The 19,558-nt window shown below is 35.6% G+C and overlaps 1 protein-coding gene across 1 annotated transcript in view; it reads right to left on the reverse strand.

The window, feature by feature from the left end:
- USH2A (usherin) overlaps positions 1-19,558 on the reverse strand; it is a 375,630-nt gene that overhangs the window by 305,002 nt on the left and 51,070 nt on the right. The window contains exons 11-13 of the mRNA XM_034060823.1: positions 12,686-12,881; positions 8,804-9,445; positions 3,023-3,206 (exon numbers count right to left, since the gene is read on the reverse strand). Of these exons, the coding sequence (XP_033916714.1) occupies positions 3,023-3,206; positions 8,804-9,445; positions 12,686-12,881 (1,022 nt within the window). The remainder of the gene's footprint in view (positions 1-3,022; positions 3,207-8,803; positions 9,446-12,685; positions 12,882-19,558) is intronic.

Here is a 19,558-nt window from a genome sequence, read left to right on the forward strand (position 1 = left end):
TTGCTTAGTGAGAAAGCACTTTATAATTTCATAATTTCATTGTGTGATGATAATTTAGTACATTGGGGGGGTAGTTAACAAAAGTGTCTCAATAGATACACAGTAAAAGACAAGCTGCTCTTACTGCTTCTGTATATTACGGCACCTCTTCGGAATAAGGGTCCCCTGAGTATTCCAGTTTTCATTATCATTCACTCATGAGACAATCAAACTCACATACACGTACAGCCACAGTAATAGTTTTCAGTGCCTGACAGCATGGGACTGCTGCTTTCTGTTTGTTGCATTAAATTCTAGTGTAAGTGTAGGGTCCTTACCTCCACCTACACCGAACTGGGCTCCAGATCCTGTACACAGCAGCATTCATGTCACCATATTCAGCTGCACAGGATTACACATTATGTTTGTGTAATCACATGTATCATTTTCTTAAACTGTAAAACACCAGAACCAGATCTGTCGCTATGCACAGTTCATGCTTTGCAGTCTGGATTAAGGATTTAGCCAATTAAGGATCTTAAAAAAAGAAATAACTAATTCTTTTAAACTTTTAATCATGTAAGAAATATTTTCAGGATTATTGCTAAATGCGACTTCAAGATTGTCCGAGTCAAATAGATTTGAGTTCTATTAAAACAGAATTATATATAATCAAGGAAAACAGACTTTTAAAACATGGAAAGAGAAATGTCAGGCCAAGATGAATTGCAATATTGATTTTGTGAGGATAAATGGGTTTTGTAATATTAATATAGAGAAACCTTTATTACATTGACTCTCTAGGTGCAGTTAGAGCCTCTCCAGCAATCTGTTTAAAATCTTCATTTTTCATCCTTATGGGAAAACCTCACTTGCTAAATGGATTTCATAAACAGTAATCTGTCAAGATATATATATATAGATAAACAATTTGTGATGTTCATCGACCGGTTCATTATAGTGAACAATACAGAGGTAAAGCATTTCAAATGTGTACCAATGCCTACAACCATTACAGATCTGTTCACACTTGTGCAAGACCCTGGTATTACTAATTCTTTAATTGCTGAAGAAATTTTTCTGCTTCATAAGCTGAAATGCCTTAAAACATGTGGAGTACCTGTGTTATCTCAAAAATACCACAAAATAAATCAGCTCATGTTTACATTCCTTAGGGTGGGAGAATTTTAAAGCCCCATAGTCTCTGTATCACAATTTTTGCTTCTTTTCTGCTATTGTGCTAAGGCAGATATGCCTTTGCACTACAAATAGCTCATAACCTTTTCTTTCTGTAACCACAGCATCTGTAGAAGACACTTAAGAGCAAGAATGCTTTAAATGACTTTGTAACTTTATAGAGAAAGAAAAAGCATATTACTCTTTTAAGAAGATATTAACAGTTAAATAAATGGATTAAAATAGATTAACAAATAAAGACTTTGATTATCATTTTCAGTGGGCAAATGTTTCTGCCCAAGGAACAGAGGTACACTGCAAGTAGATGATAACCAAAAGGAAGCCAAGCATATATATGCAACACAAGTTAATTATGTTAATATACTACCAGAGCAAGTCTTCAATCCTGTCATGAGGATTAAGTAGTATTAAAGCATTAAAGCCAACTCTGATTCAAATTCCAGAACTGTAAAAACTTTCTGTCTTTACAACCAGATCTGGATCTAGGTAATTCCAGTTATTTCCACTGTTTGAGTTTCAGAAGACAGCTCAAAATGCAGGTAATTGAAGGCAAATATCTAGTTGAGGAAAGCTACTGCTTAACATAGACACAAACCTCTTCATTGTCTCCTAAAAAAAATCTTCTCTTTAAAGTACCTAAGAAAAAAGTTATCGTTAATGATAAGGAAAATATATTTAAAAGGGAGCTTTAGTATTACACACATTTTATTCCTCACCATTAGAAATGACAGGAAGTGAAAATACGAAGTCCTTATTCCCACGGATTACTTTACAGCCATTAGCAGATGCCTCTGTGATCCACAACAGCAAAAAATTAATTCTAAAAATCTCCCAGTAAGTGCCAGTAACATAAAATTTAAAGTGGAAAACCTGCAGAATAATGTCAAATATATGCAAGACAACACTTACAATCACTGCCTAAAAGCATGTCTGCCCCACACTAGCTGGGGCAAAAGGAGCTCAGGGAAGGGCATCTGTACACATTGTACAGATGTTGCTTCTGCCTGTGGTTTTATTTGCTTGTGGTTTATAACAGCAAAAATACTAGATATAACAATTTAACACAGTCTTCATTAAAATATGATTAGCATTACAGCTGAACAACCTTTCTGGACAATATTTAAAAGGAAATTGAGATTGCATGAATAAGCAAGAAGGATGATCCTGGAAAAGAAAGATTGAGCAATAGTTGGAATAAACAGATATGTTTTCCCCTTACATTCCAGGGAATATATCCATAATGTTTCAGTTTACCTAGAGACCCCCAGGCTACATTACATAAACAATTTACCCTGTGGCAGATAACCAAATGCTGAAAGAGAAAACATTGCTTCAGAAAAACAGATTTTTATGAGGAAAGGTGCTGTATTTCTACTGTTGCTGCTAAACAAGATCTGAAAAGACAGGGATATTTGTATTTTTTTATTTTTACCTCTTTTTCCCCATTAAAATATCTGAGATCTTTAAAAGTATTCACTGGTTATAAGAATGGCACATTACTTGTGTTTTAATAGTCAGTGAGAAACATCTCAGAAACCATCACATCTTATTGAAGATACAGGCAAAATGTAGAGAAACAGTTGCCAAATAATTATGACATTAGATAGCATTAGTATTATACAGCTTTCATGTTATTTCTACTTCAAGCTGTGGCAAAACTTCCATTTCCTTCAGCTCCTGTGAGTACAGGTTGTGTAAAGTACCACAGGTAAATCAGAGTGCACAGATGAATTCAGAGGATTAATGAAACTGGAGCACACCTTCTTATTGTCACTAAACTTTCCAATGAGCTATGAGAAAAAGGTACTGAGGACGTTACATGCACCTGTAACAAAGAAACACTCACCTCCCTGTGACAGAGTCAAATCCAAAATACAGTTCTTTGCAACGCTCACATGTCTGTCCTGTTACAGAAGCATCTTGGCAAATACATTGGCCAGTTAGTTTATCACAGACCTGACTGACTGAACCAGCTGTGTGGCACAGGCATGGCAGACAGCCAGTGACACTGGATGAAGAAGAATAAAAACCTGGAAAGAAAGGGGTTTGTGAGAATAGAAATTGTTCACAAAGTGAATGCACTAAGATTATTATGAACTTTGTGCATAGTAGGGGATGAAACAGAACCAAACCTCAGGTAACACACACACATCAACTCAAATAAAGCAATACAGTCCTCCTGCACAGCTGAGCTTCCAAATCTTCTCATTGGCACTTTGTAAAGCTATTATTTATCCTTCAGTTGCCAGCTGTGATTTTTTATTCTCTCTTCAGACTTTATTTTAGACAGAGCAAATGCAAAATAGGGGAGTACATTAATGTGTCTGTGGGGAAAGTAAAGAGCCAAGGACATAAGAAGTAATAAGGAATGCACTACAAGCAGTAGAAACATAAAAAATAACATATGAGAATAGACATTTGTCCATTCTAGTCTGGGATCTCACCTCTGAAAATGGCCAGTGGCAAAACACACTAAATGGCCATATTTTCTTAAAATAAAATCTCTTAATCTTTCTGAACCAGTGGCTGGCTTAATCCCTGAAACATAATGATTCTTTAGGAAAAATACATTAGATAAGCATTCCCAGGTCTATGTAAAATTTATATTTTCCTCCTCCTCAACATGGAACTTATAACCTACACAACTAATTTTTCAGATACTAATGAACTGATGAAAAAAAGTTAATTATCTACTATTTAAAAGCTTTCATTCTGAACCCTATTCTGCTCCTGTATCATTTCCAATTATAAACTGGAGTGTTCACTTCACCTTCTCCACATTATATTTGGTATGCGTCTGGCACACTCTCTTTCATCCTGTTGCCCTCACAAGCAATCTTTATCTATGCAAGTCTCCAACACATTACTGATAAATACAGTTAGATAGAGTTTATACATCTCCAATCTAGTCATTGAAGAACTTACCCATTATTCACAGCCTTACCTGAAACTCTAAACAACAGAGGTTTAACACGCATGCTTTTAATGATGCTGTACCACCATAATATATTTTGCTATTTTACTTACTCCATTCTTACTAATTTCTATGTCTGATTAGAAGACAACTTGACTAAGAACACCACTAAGAAATAACATTTTCTAAAATTATTTTCTGGTTTTATCCAATTATTAATAGATACTTAACTGAGCTTTTTCACACAAATTGCTCTGCTTTTTTTTTTTTGGCTTTGCTTTTGAATGCTACAATTCATTGAAAATGTAGCAATGTATGACATCTGCAAATGGTGGTGGTGACACAGCATTAACTGGCACTAGCAAGTAGGTATCTTTGACCATCAATCCTCAAATAGGGCTATTGACAGGAGTTTCCATCAGCTGCCTAGTACTAATTATTATTGCACTTCAATAGAAGACTCTCCACATTACTCAAATATACAGTATTTGCAACACAGACTCCTCAGACACTTTCCCTCTCTCTCCAGATAAAGTTCAATCAGTACCTCATTAGTCAGTTACTTGAATACTTTTGCTGTCCAATAACTTCCTGATGTCCTGCTTTATAATAAAGAGCCTAAAATTGTATTGCAACATGTCATATCACCCAAGGCCTTATTATTTATTTTGTCTTACAAGAGATAGCTTTATATATACACCCCTAGGGTGGTATTCTCTGTTTCTGCAGCAATGTTGCACTGTGAGCTCATATCCAAATAACAAAGGAACTAAACAAACTGAAAACATTAGAATTTTACTGCTCAAATCTTTGTTTAAGTTTAGCCTCTGGTCCTCAGTGAGATAAATCACAAGTGGACAGTGAAGTGATATCAGTCTCCAGCTAACATACATTCGCATCATAAAAAACCATGCTGTTGGCACTTTATTCCAGGGAGGCCCCAGACTGAGCCACCATAGAGGCTGAATAGCTTGAAGTTATTAGTGAGGCAGCATGTATTATCTCATACTGCAGTTGTCTGAGCACTACAGTGCCCATCCTGTGCATAAGTAGAGGAGACCATTTCCCAGCAATGTCACTCTTGAGCACAATTAACGACTCCACTCAAAGAACGTAACAGGAAGATAGGAAACAAGTTTAAGCCTGGACTCCTGCAGAAGGTCAAAGCACTTCTTCAGGACCCAGTTTATAGTTGCAGTAAATGATAAGCACTTAGCCTAAAACAGATCCTTGTCCAGCTGAAATTCTGAATGAAATTAATGTCTAAGAAAATACTATAGTTGGAAATAAGCACATCTCTAGAAAATAAATTAATTTTAGCTGAGCAGGATAGATCACTATAGCATATATATATTTTTGTCATAGCAGTGAAATTCATAACTATAAAGAATCTATACCTTAATGTTAAACATCCTGGCTCTCACCATGCTACCTAAATCACTGTAGAGCAGTAAAGGATTTGGTATGATAGGTTTTGGTAATAATCTTTTAGAAACGCTCTAAAAGTTTAACTAAGTTTCTGGATAGTATCACAAATTATAAGTTTTTTTTCTCTATAAGAAGCAAGTAAGAGTGGAAGTTAAAGTGATGCATAGGAAAATCAGAGAAAGTCATTCCCCCAACTAATTAGTAAGTAAACTAGCACAATTAAACACAGGCAAAAAAGAGAAGAAACACTGGACTTAAAATTCATACTGTTTGTCATAACCATTATTATTATTATTTACTTCCACCATCTAGAATTTGGCAGGAAAGAGTAAGAAGATCTTAATGTAAGCTTAATTTACAGCAAGGTTAGAAGGGCTCATAAAAGCTGCTTTATGAATGATCCACTGTTGTATAATACAGCCAACTTCCAATTTTAAGACAGCCACTGCAAATCTCTACAAGATCTACGTATATAACTCGTATTATGCTTATTCTTTCTTCACATTTTTTTCCCCAATTCAACCATAACTGAGCACATTTGTCAATCAAACATGCTCTGCAAAAGGAAGAATGAAAGTCATAGCAAAGCATTCAGCTTCCTCTTATTGCACTAGTTCTCCCACTGTATAGCTCATGGAAAAGGAACACACAACTCCTTTGCATTTTGACATGCTTACCAGCTATGGTAATAATGCCCATTTCTTAACCATATCATGCCCTTCAAAATGCACAGCTACCTGCACTGATACCTCACATTTTTCTGGCCAAGAAGAAAGATAGATAGTTCCTACACAAAAATGCAGTGTTGGTGCACAGCCACACATATTACTGGCTGGTTTACAGCTCTTTCATACTAGGTACCACTGGTCACTGAAAAAGCACTGGTCACTGAGTAAAGAGCCTACCACATAAATGCCTTTTTTTTTTTTTGGGGGGGGGGGGGGGGGGGGGGGGGGGGGGGTGGGTGGGTGTGTGTTTACAGCTTTACTGCTCTCATAACAGGATCCCAGACATGTGTCAAATAGTATTTGTATGACACAAATCCCATTTGGAGTGAGGCAGGGACAAACTGTCCACAACTATTCAGGGGCTGGAAAGATCCATTTTCTACCATTGAAACCTAGGACATCTCAAAAGCAAGTTTATGTACAAGGTAAAACTGCTTTTCATTTGGTTTAACATTAGAATAAAGTGTTCTCCTTTTTGCATAGACAGCGTAAAAAAAAAATTAAATATAAGGAAAATTACCAAAAATGTTGTGTCAAAGGACACAAACATATGAAACACATCAAGAGGTGAAACACATTGCTGAGTGCTCTGGAGAGTGCTCTTGTGCTTTATCTTGGTTTCTTGGTTTGGTTTAATAAAATCTCATGATAAAATACTTTCCCAGTTACATCCAGTTTGACTTTTTCTCCACTGGCAAATCCTCCTGCCTTAAGATTTTGGTAACTTTTGTAAACCTCACATTTTAGCAAATCACACAGAAGATGATAAGCTACAATGGCACATTACTGAAGTCCTTGGTATGGTTTTAGGGCTGCCAGTTTTAGATAACTAATTTGTGTGTAATTAAAGTGTGTGCTTTTAGTTAGGTTGTGTTTGCTACATATTTAGAGTATGTTTACTTAACTTTGTCCCAAGGCAAAACTACAGGACAACTAGATGATATTAATATCCTTTCCAACTCTAACCATTTTATGATACTACGATTCTATGACACTATGATTCTATGATATGTTTAGAGAACTTGAAATCAATTAAACTCTTCCATACTTCTACAATTTCATGCCAGTATTACTAGCAGGTTATATTATACTTACCCCTCTTTTATAGAAAACTCTCCTCTGGAACATACTAACAAAAACCATTTATAATAAAAGTTATATATATGTCTAAATGCGCTCATACTGGAATCAACATTAAGATGCCACTGAGAGTATGCTATGTTACACTAACAGCAATACAGTGCTTTTACAAAGCTAAGGAATTGTACTTTCATCTGCAAAAGACAGATCAGTATTCAGCACATAGATGCTTATACTTACTACTTAGAAATATTATTTTATTTTTTCCTTTTTTTTAACAGAAACTATTGTGGAAGTATTCCTTTGAGTGCCATGTAAGCTTCACGACAAACCAGTCTGTTCGTACTATCAATTAAACCTTTTTAAAGCATTTAGCTCTGCATAAACCCTGGCCTTTCTTTTTCAAGGACAAGGGCGGTCAGTGACTCCCGAAGCCTTGACATCACTCCTCTGCCGATCTCTGATTAAGTGGCTGCTGTAGAGGGTTAGCAGGTCAAATAGCACTGGAGGAGGAACTAAGAAAAACAGAACACTGCCTTATTTATTAGTATATGTACCTAAAATAAATGAAAGGATTTTTAAAAATACTTAATGGAGGTTAAGCAGCTTTTTTAACCTCTGTTCAAATTATTGAATGGCATATTAAAACCAATGGAGCTGTAATGTACCTTTTAATGTGACCTGCTACTTCAATAAATTGCGTATGTATTTAACTTGAACTAAATCTATCAGTTTAATATTATTACTAAGGGTAGTTTAATATTACTATAGTTTGACTTTACCCACCAACTTTTCAAAACAAAAACATTAAAATGTAACTACAGAGCTTCCCAATGCTATAATGAACATTTAATATCTGTTTACAGCAATATGGTACAAAATAATTAACTGATACTTGGCAACTGCAGTATCACCTACTTGTAGGGCTGAACTCTTAAGTAGTCCTTGTAAAAGCCAGCACACGCTCAGCACAAAAAGGCAAGTGAATGCTTGTAACATGTTTGTCACCTCACCCAAGTTTAAGCAACCATCTCTGTGCCTCCTGCCATGCTAAGCCTTCTGCAGGAAGTGCCCTTCCTGAAGAACTTGCACTCTACCTTCCAAATGCAGGGCTTTTGTTATTCAGAGAGCTGGATCAACCTATGCCAGTTTACCTCTTCTTAAGCGAACAGGCCATGATTATTCGTATTTTCTCTGTATCTAGAAGAACTAACCTAACCTTATTTTAGGTATGTTGAAACTGCAGTAATAACACAGATTATACAACCCCTGGGAACAGAATAAATACCTGATGGTGATCAGAATATTAGTAATTCCTTCTCACTCAGAAAAAAATGGAAAAATAATTAATAACTTAAGTCAGAGACATGTCAAACATGAAGCTGTCAAAACGCATATTAAAAAATCTAGGAACTATCATGATATCCAAGACAGTAAAACTTACTACATCAAGTAGATTGTCTTCCAGTTTCCTTACCTGGTTTACACTCATTACATCTTCTCCCTTGATGCTGAGGCAAACAGACACACTGTCCAGAAACCTGGTCACAAACTGTTCCTGCCAATGTGCCCAGAGCATCACAGTCACAACGCTGGCAGCCAAGGAGGTTGCTCATGCTGAGGTTGTACATATGAAGCATGCACTGACTACACTGAAGGCCAGTTACACCAGCTTTGCAAGGACACTGTCCTGTTGATTTGTCACAAAGCAGAGAGCCAGTTACTGTACCTGCCTTATCACAGTTACATGGCAGACAAATAAAAGAATCATTTTCCTGTACTTTGTAGTAGCCATCGAGGCATTCATCGCACTGCCTTCCTCCAATATTTGGTTTACATGCACATTGCCCTGTCTTCGCATCACACACGACTCCAGAAAATGATCCTGCAACATTACATTCACAAGCCTTACAACCAGCTACATCCAGCCCATAAAAGTTGTCCATGCAGGTGTCACAGTGAAGTCCTTTCACTCGTTCTTTACAATTGCACTGCCCAGAGACAGGGTTGCAGAATTGGTTCACTGAGCCGTGGCTGTTGCACCAACAAAGCTCACATCCATCTTCATTAGAATATCTGAGAGCTTTAAATCCAAAGTTGCAACTATCACACCTGAGACCTGAAAAGAGAAAAGGTATTAATACGAAAAAAAAGCTGAAAAGCTATTAAATTCCATTTTTTTAAAAGGGCTAAGTATACTTTCATTTGGGAAAAATAAGATAAAGAAAAGAGAAAGTATTCATAGTCTTCCCCAGCATAATTAACAGGAATGACAGGGCTGCACAAATCAATTGTGTAACAGTGGCAGCCCCAAAATCTGTTTACTTTTCTAATTTGGTTCAGACGCGAAGCTTTTCTGCCACTTTCTCAACACAATTTAAGATACTCCTGCAAGAAATTATTTGTAAGGCTTCTAAGACATACCATAATTAATCTCTTTGTCTTCCAGAACAGCACCTGTTGCACGATCAATGCTTACGTGAACTATTCACCCTATATCGTAGCAATGCAAAACACAGGGAATTGTACCAGGCTCTCAATCTGCACAGATAGCAGATTTATATGCTACATTAAAAACATTAAATACACTCCAGGACAACACAAGTTAGACTAATTACAATGAATGATTTACTTAACACTGAAGTCCAGTTTTAAAATTAATTATATTTATGTTAGTGTTCATTGTTAGCCAATCCTGAAAGCAGAAAATGTTTTTCATAATCTAAAATTAAATATTTTTATCTAAACATATGATTTAGCTAACTCCTGCAGTACATTAAAATCTAAACTGCTTTCATCATGCTTCATCCTGTAGTTTTATTAGTTTTGCTTTCAAAGTTATCACTTGCCTAATCCCTGCCCCAAGTGATGGTATTTGTGTTTTAGTTTATAAAGCGTACATTACAAGAAAGCAAACCAGATTATTACAAGAAGCATGCAAATTCACAGTTATGTATTTTCCCTTGTAATGGGAAAATCCTTCACTATGAAGCCATCACTTAATTGTTGCATAGAGAAAAATACAAATATAATGTTCTAGCAAAATATTGCTACTATTTGAAAAAATACAAAACCATACAAGAATACATCTGGCAACTTGTATGTTGAAGAATAAACCTAAAAATGGTAGGAAATGCATTATATATATGGATAAAAACTCAAAAAACTCCTACAGAAGACAAGTTCCTTAACAGTGATGAATGACTCACCTAAGGCATATCATTTAATTTCAATAAGGAAAATAAAAAAGGACCACTATTGCTGCAAATTTTAAAAATAACTGTATTGTTAACAAGAATTATGACTCATTTTGAACTATTAAAATTGGTCTACATGGATTCATATCATATCAGTTTTAAAAATATGCGCAGTGCTTATTTGAATATGCCATACATATTCCTGACAGGTAATCTATTCCTAACGATACGGAGGAAGGCCTACAGGGCATCACATTCAATGTTAACAAGTACAGGGGAGTTAGCACGCTTGGCATTTAATTCACATTCTTCTACCTTTTTATTCTAGATGAATGACCTACTTTAACAAAATTATTGGTGCTAATGTATTTTACTGGTGATAGAATCATTAGTAAGATTTAACAGTTGTGTTAACTCTAACAGTTCAAGTTTCATAACACTGCACTCCATAGTTGCATTTTTCTGTTACTGTGTTTGTTTAAATAGATAAAATGGCAATAGACAGATTGCTCTAAAAACCAATTTAGAAATCCAAAGAGGAAAGGTTTTTATTGAAGTTTGCTGCACACATTCCAATATACAGAAGCTTGTTTATGAGTTGTTTAGAAAACTATAGAGAATGTAGCCTGGAATGAATTAGGTCTTTATCCTGCAAACAAATACTTGCAAAACTACAGCCTCCACCACAGCGACAGATAAATTTGCAGAAAGCATAGATTTATACTTTTTATTACTATTTCAGTGGAAATAAAAATCTTCTTGTTTTCAAAGGTAGAAAATATTTAAAATTATATGTAGACAATCAAATAGATGAGAACCAGATTGTTAATTTCTTATAAGCCAAACTTCCACTGAGTCAAGAAAGGTTTTCACAGATGCAAACATGAAATGTGGACAAAGAATATCCAAATAAGAATGTTCTGAAGTCCTTTTTATTGAATTTAGAGAGTGCGTTTAAGACACATGGAGGTTATTTTTTACTCTTAGCACACTTCTAATGTATGAAAAACATAGTTATTTAGCATTCCATGGGAAAGAGGACAGAAACTATTCAGGCTTACATCTGTTTAGAGTTATTTTCTTTTAGAAATCAGAAGAAGAAACAAAGACTCACAATATTACAAATAAATCAATGTTCACAAGTCAGTGAGTTATAAATTAAGATGTACTTAAAACACTGTTAATACAACCCAGAAGCCTGCTTGGCCCAAGAAAAAATAGATTACTAACAGTGTTCATAACAAAGCAAAAAAAGATCTCTCCATTTTTTTGAGGCATGTATAGTCTGAGACATGCACAGTTACCACACAAGGCTCACTTTATCAGGAAATACTCCTTGCATAATATTCCCATACATCAACATTTCAAAGTGCATTATATATACTGTGTATTTTGGGCACTTGATAAATTTTGTCCTTATGTGGCTGTGGCTCCCCTCAAATATGCTGGAAGTAATAAATTGCTATAATCAAATCTAATTTCTGAAAAATACCTGTGGGAGTAACAAACAAAAAAGCCAGTCTTGTGAAAAAAAAAAATGATAAATAACAGAGAAGGCAGCATTTTATTATAATCAGATTGGCATTGAATTACAAAATTAAAATTATGTGGCCCTTGATAACTAACCCAGGCTATGTACATGATTTGTGGAATTATGTTGACTTAGTTTGCATTTCATAGGAACAGTTCAAAGAAATATAATAGCAAAAAAAATTGATAGATTTATCACAAAGGACCCTGTAGCACAGCATATTTTGAGGGGGAAAAAAAAATCCATTTATTTTGGTCTATTAAGAAAATGAGCATGGAAACGATTTGCTTAGAACTCATTAAGTATGAATCATTTGGAAAAAAAGTGTTAATTTCCTAAAAGAAACATCTATGCAGTAAGCAAATTACATTATTTCTGTGACTTATTAGTATGGAACTATGTAAGCTAATGTAGCTGTGCCATAAAGAAACTTCTAAAGGGTTGATTAAACTAAGCTTCAAGCTGTAGTTTGATAGAATTATTAAATTAATAATTTTTCAACAGTTAATTTCATTCATTTTTATAATCTGCCTTCAGCAAAGAAGTTTACTGTACTTTTCATTTAGAAATCAAGTGGTTTATTTGCAGAGAAAACAAGAAAAATGGCTCCCAGCTCTTGCATTGCACATACCAATAACATTTGCTTTGCACTTGCACTGGCCTGAATTTTGGTGACAGGTAATATCTCCATTGACTGTCCCAGAGGTATTACAGTTACAGGGACTGCAGCCATCAGGGTTTGACTGTTGTAGATTGTAGAATCCTTCCTGGCACTGATTGCATTGTCTGCCAGTCACATGTCTCTTACAATTACACTGGCCTCCAATCTAGAAAGATACAAAACATTATAGAATGGTGAACATACCTATTTTCAGATGATGCATTCATTAGCAACAAGAATGGAAGCCTGAGTTGGGGAGGAAAAAATTTTAAATGGTACAGAAAAAAATAAGCCTGTAACACATACCTTTTTTACATTTGTGTTGAGAGAGGGAAAAAAAGAGATATTAAGGAGACTATAACTATTACATTTTTAATACAGCTTTAAAGTTGTGTTCATTCAAAACAGAAGGAAAAAAAGAACTGAGTCAACAATGTGGCCATATTTATCATCCAGACAGAGAAAGTGCAAACAATAATTACAAAATTGCATTGTATAAATTGTGATTTCTATTAAAACAGTAATTTTTCCATCACTGTTACTGCAAGACACCATCATTTTCAATGGTTAAGCTTTCAATTTTCTTTATTTGGACCATATATATATTTATTTTAGTACAAATGTTAGTTAAATAAGAATGGAGCAAAGGTGAAAGATTTCCTTTCTGATCTCATCCAAGACAAATTTTCTCTTTCTTTACAGCAGGATGTGACCCAACAGCTCAGTAGCTGAAACCCTCTCCCTCTTTTCTCTGTTCAGCTGGGATCCAAGTGTTCCACTTGAGTGATGGGATATAAAGGTGTTGTCCTATTCCCTGAATGGGTAGCACTGCTATTTGGAAGGAGCTGAGGCACCCTTTGTTAGGCTAGGGACATTGATCTGGGAGTATTTGTCCCACATCCCCTGCAAGATTAAAGGACTCCTTAAAAGCTATTTCAATTTCAAACCTCTGAAAGCTGGGGGTGGGGGTGGGGGGAAAGGAAAACTGACTACAGTGAAAGAGGGAAACAGCAATGGTACAGAGACAGAGAAACGAATGGAAGACATAAGCCAATATATAACATAGCTGAGAACATAGTCAAAACAACACAAGATGCAGCAGATGTGGATTGGCCAAAGGTTTAGGATTCATAACCAAGGTATAAAATCTAATGTTTCTAACTTAGGTGTTCTGGGGAGCACAGAGATGGCAGCAAACAAATTATTATTTTTCTTTGAGTCAGTATATTTCTTTCAGTGCAAATATTTACAAATATGAAAGAGTACAGTAATTCAAAACTATTCATCCATAACATCAAAAGCTGTAGCTCAATACACTTTGCTTTTAATTAGCTACCAGAACAAAATTGTCTCTTAACAGTTGTCTTTCTCATCTTAAACCTATGAGTACAGCAAACCTAAAACAAAAGGGGAGTCCTGTAGCATTAGAGACAAAGCTACTTGAAAGTTACACTTAGAGCATTTCAACATCTTACAGTAAACTCAGCGCGGAGAACACTGAAGTCAGAGAAGCATGTATTCCTACCCCTTCCTCATAAAAGGTTCTGTAGTCCAACAAAACCTCTTCAATATTCTTTCTAACAAAGACCTCTTACTGATATATCAATTGAACCATTTTTAAGGAAGATGAAGATATTTCAAAAAGCAAGAATACACCACTTAAAAGGCAAGACAACAGAAAGCACAAAAGTGTAAGAGTTAAGGGACCACAGCAACAGAAAACACAGCAACAAGGATTTTCAAGTTATTCCCTTTTAGTCTGGATTTGATCCTAATATTTAGTTTGCTATAAAAGACCAAATCATGCATCACAGCCATTCCTTGAAGAACTCACATGTGAAAAGCAGCTCTTGAGTTTAATCCTAAATGGAGAAAAATACCCTGTTTAACACCTAACTACAAAAGAAACATTTTGTGCTAGTGATCATCCTATACTCAGATTACTCAAGAGCAAGTATTAGATAGAAACCTCATTAGCACTCAACAAATACCTAACCTATACACCAAAAGACTTTAAAGCTACCCAAAAGCTACCATATGAAGAAAAGCATTACAAAAAGTGGAAATCTGGTCAAATTAGGGAAGAGAGGATAACCACCACAAAATTTTAAAACCAGAATAACGCAATACAAAATCAGCTTTTAATGAGACACATGCTTAAGAAATAAATCAGAAATAAAGGAAGACTACCAGAAAATCAGTGAGGGCAATAAATAATTAAGTGGTGTGATTAGCAGATATAGATTGCAAATCAGAACTTTTCACTAATAACAGGTTGCCAGAGGTTATGGGGAATCCCCATCCCCAGAGGTATCAAGGCTCATCCAGACAAAATCATGACTGAGTGAATCTAGCTCTGACAACAATCTTGTTTGGAGCTGGAGGAGATAGCTAACTAATGCTTCTGTGGTTCTGTGTAGAATTCAGGACAGACAAAACCACAACAGAGATTACAAAGGAAGTATTTCACAGCTGTTCACTATGCAAGAGATATTGATATTCTGTGTTAGGAATGCTTTTTAAGACTGGTTTCAAACCAAAATATCAAAAGGAAAAGATTTTAGCAAAAACTCATCTGTTAAAAAGTGTCTATTCCTGAGTCGAGAGTTCCATATGAACTATAATGTAAAATTGCTGAGCTATTAATTGCTTAGATCAACCTCAGTAAAAGAAGAAATAAAATTATAGAAGATTCATCAATTTCCTTAAAAGGCTGCAAGGAAGCTTCTGAGATCTACAGACCAGTAGTAGCCTTTTTCTGTATGGAGCAAATTAATAGAAATTAGTTTGATACACTGGAAAAGATAGGTACTTTTTTGCAAAGAAAAATCATGCTTCATGATTCAACTTTGTTTCTTTAAGTCAGTAACATCTGGAAATATCACAGACATTGAACCAAATGGATCATCAAAAAATCAATTTCTACAACAAGAAGTACAAACTTAACACCTGGGGAAAACTAATGCTGACTCTAGATAGACGGTGCTGAGTGCAAAATTAGCTCAAGAAAGGAGCTGTAAAAGTTCCCATTTCCCCTAAAAATCATTTGAAATCTCTAAAGCAGTTAAAAAAGCAACAGAAATACTGCAATTAATAGGAAAAGAACTGAAAAATACACAGAAAATGTCATTCTGTCATAAAAAATATATTGTGTATGTCAACATTTTGCACACTTTGTACATCTTTTTACCCTCTCTAAAATAAAATAGGTCACAGAGGGAGGAGAATAAGCAAAGATACCAATGAGAAAGCAATTTCCACCCAATTCAGCTGCAGAAAACACGTCCCCAAATTTTCTCTTGATGCTCTTAACTGAAGAATGTATTTTTTTTCTCCAGAAACCAGCCAATGAAACCATTTGGAGATCTTCCTATATAAATTTCGTCCTACCTTGCCATCATGGAAAAAAAGGGTTTTCCATCTGTAACCAATGAAAGTGGCAAGTGATTTCCTGAGTCTAAAAAGAGGGAAAGTCTTTCATGGCAGTTTGAGGAAAGTATAGGAAATTAAAGTTTTTGTTAGAGGTGGAGGCTTATAATATTCTTTCTTAATAGATTTGAAGTTTCTATGTGCTAGACTAGAGGATCTGTAAATAATTCACTGACATTCTTCCATATCACCAATTTCAAAGTCACAAGACTTTCTACAAGGGAAAAAAGTCAAGCACAAAAAAAAGACATTCTATAGCATTCTACAGACAAGATAAAAAGAAGCCTCTGACTGTATTCACAAATTACTATTTTGGTTTTGTTTTAGCTGTAAGTGACTTAAAACCTTTCCATTCTGCTTCTTCAACCAATTTCTGTTGGTTGTTGGAAGACAAAAGATATCTATTAAATACAGAAAAATATTCAAAATACAGAACAACAAATTCAATTATACCTTGCTCACCATATGTATTTCTAAAGTATAAAATGGAATTTCCTGAGAAAAAAAAAAAATCTATTTGACCTAAGCTTTTCTGAAACTTAAAAGCATCTTTTTCTCCTGGAACATCCCTATAATCTCCAATAGCTATTCCCTGGTATCCGTAATAGAAGAAACATACTGCCAGAAACATAATCAGAAAGTCTCTCCAATTCTGGAGACTAAAAATAAGATGTGGCTTGATGTTACTAAAAAAACAGCTAATACTGACACTTCGTAAGTTTCTTTTACCAAAGTTAACATCTGTTTTTGAAGCCCAAAACACATGACAAAAAACTTTTGCAACCAACAGTCATTACTAATTTCGATTAAGGACAGAAGCAACTTCCCTTGACCAGGTGGTGATGCCCTAAAATTTACATGTTAAGACCCACAGGTCTATTTAGGTCCTACATGAAATTCTTTCTGTTCATTCTGTCATTGCTGGCTTTGCAAGTGATTGGTACCGATCTCAATGCTCTGCCTTTTTGATATAAATGCTAATTATATACTTCTCACTACCCTCCTTGATGCAGATCTGGCAAGGACTCCAGGATCCAGCTGACTGCAATCTCAGCAAGCAGAAGGAGGGAGCAAGGGGGCTGAGGACTTTTCCTTTGTTCAGTTTAGGAAATGAGAACTGTATGGTGTGCTGGCTCACATACATAGGTTAATGGTCTGACCACCAAATACCTGAGAGTATTCTTGCTCTATCAGCTCTGGGAACTGAAAATTGAATAAGCAGCAGTAATGAAGTTTTTTTTCACTCCCCTGCTATCTCTTCTTGTCATTGCATATGATGACTTTCAGAAGTCAGTAACTTTCTACTACTTCCCCACAAAATGTGAAATGAGTTGTTTACCCTCTGTCCATGGCACTCCAAAGAGTGGGAGTGCACCAAATGCCCAAAATAACTGACAAACTATCACAGAAAACTAGCATTTCCATAGTACAAAATCCTTCAGGAATAAAGCCATAAAATTATTTAACATAAAAGGCCCATTTTCCTTCATTTTAGCAATAAGATTAAAGCCCTTACACAAAGGGAATTCCAGGATTCAGAATACACACAGTGTTTTATAATTTGATTTTATGGAGTCCACTATTCATATGAGCTCTTTATTGACACGTTTGCATCTTTTAGATTCCTTATTTTATTTGAAGAAACCAACTGTTGACTGAAATGCCTATAATTAACTGCTTTTCCTATGTTTTTTTTCCCTTGTAATACACATTCTAGTTATTTATTTACCTTCAACCACAATACACGGGTTGAAAATCGTGCAGGTGGAAAAATGAGAACAGGGTAATGCTCACTCTAATTTTAGATCAAAGAATTTATCAACTCAGAAGTAAAATTATCAGAAATATTCTACTTTGGTTTCATATGCAATAGGTATTAGCTAGCTTTTTCATTTTCTATAAAAAGTAAATCAAACATTCAAAATTGAGGAGAAAGTTAAGAAATTCAAAAGAGCAATATTTAGGGATGTACAGAAAGATCAAGTCTGAAGCCTGTTCCAAAGCTTACTTGGTAGCACTGGAATCTGTTTTCATTTGAATCCACAGAGAACACAGTAACATTTTGTTCATCTTCATGCCTTTGAATGAGTTTTCTTGCAACACAAGACAATACAGCTACTGCCTTGACAAAAGGCAATTCAGTCTTTGCAACTCTGGAAAATATTCTCTGCAGTAAAATACAGCTTCTTTGCTAGATATATAAGGAATATATATAATATATATGTATAGGAATATAAGGAAGAAATTCTTTACTGTGAGAGTGGTGAGGCACTGGCACAGGTTGCCCAAGGAAGTGGTAAATGCTCCATCCCTGGAAGTGTTCAAGGCCAGGTTGGACGGAGCTTGGAGCAACCTGCCCTAGTGGGAAATGTCCCATGGAGCAGTTGGAACTGGATGAGCTTAAGGTTCTTTCCAGCCCTAACTATTCAATGATTTATTTGCATGGTAAGAATAAACTTTTTAAATTAGCAAAAGCTGAGTAAAGAAAGATGACTAAACTCCCTGAAACCTGAATGGTACTTCCAAAGACTATGCAAAAGCAATAGCAATACTTCCAGCTTTGCCAGGAACAAATCCTGGGAAAAGAGTGCATTTTTTTTTGTTTTCACAGCAGTATATATGGCATATTATAATAGAATCATGGAAGGACTACAAACTGCTGTACCTTCCTGAATATATAAATATTTGTAGAGCAGTCTGGGTAAAAAGCAGCACAGGAAAATGAGTCAAGGATTGTGGAGTAAGGGCCAGAAGAAATAAATCTCCAGCTCTCTATACAAGCAAGAATAATCACATCAGCAGTATTCTGGCAAAAACTTTCTCATGTGTGAATGGTTAGGGAGAAGGGAAGAAAGCAGCCAATGCTTCTTTCACTCTCATAAAACTCAGGCATCTCAAATAATTCATCTGATCTTTCTGATAGAAATATTTTTATGACAAATGTTCACAAAGAGAACATAACCAACGTGTCCTTTTTATACACTGATTAGATGTTAATAACCAGCACAGAAGTACACAGTGGCTGCTGCGAATCTTTCTCTTGTACCCACCAGCCTCAAGGGAAAAATTTCTGTCTTTGAAAAGACGTCTAATTAACTGCTCATGGATGCACTGCTACACCACTCTTTACACCCAGTTATCACTACATGCTATAAAGTTATAAGTTTGAAAGGGGTTTGTGGTCAATGGGGCAGAATCTAGCTGGAGGTCTGTGACTAGTGGAGTCCCTCAGGGGTCGGTGCTGGGACCAGTGCTGTTTAATATTTTCATCAACAACCTGGATGAGGGAACTGAGTGTACCCTCAGCAAGTTCACTGATGACACTAAACTGGGAGGAGTGGCTGACACACCAGAAGGCTGTGTTGCCATTCAGTGAGACCTGGACAGGCTGGAGAGTTGGACAGGGAGAAACTT

This window comes from Melopsittacus undulatus, chromosome 3, assembly GCF_012275295.1.
Source record: "Melopsittacus undulatus isolate bMelUnd1 chromosome 3, bMelUnd1.mat.Z, whole genome shotgun sequence".
Lineage (NCBI taxonomy): Eukaryota > Metazoa > Chordata > Aves > Psittaciformes > Psittaculidae > Melopsittacus > Melopsittacus undulatus.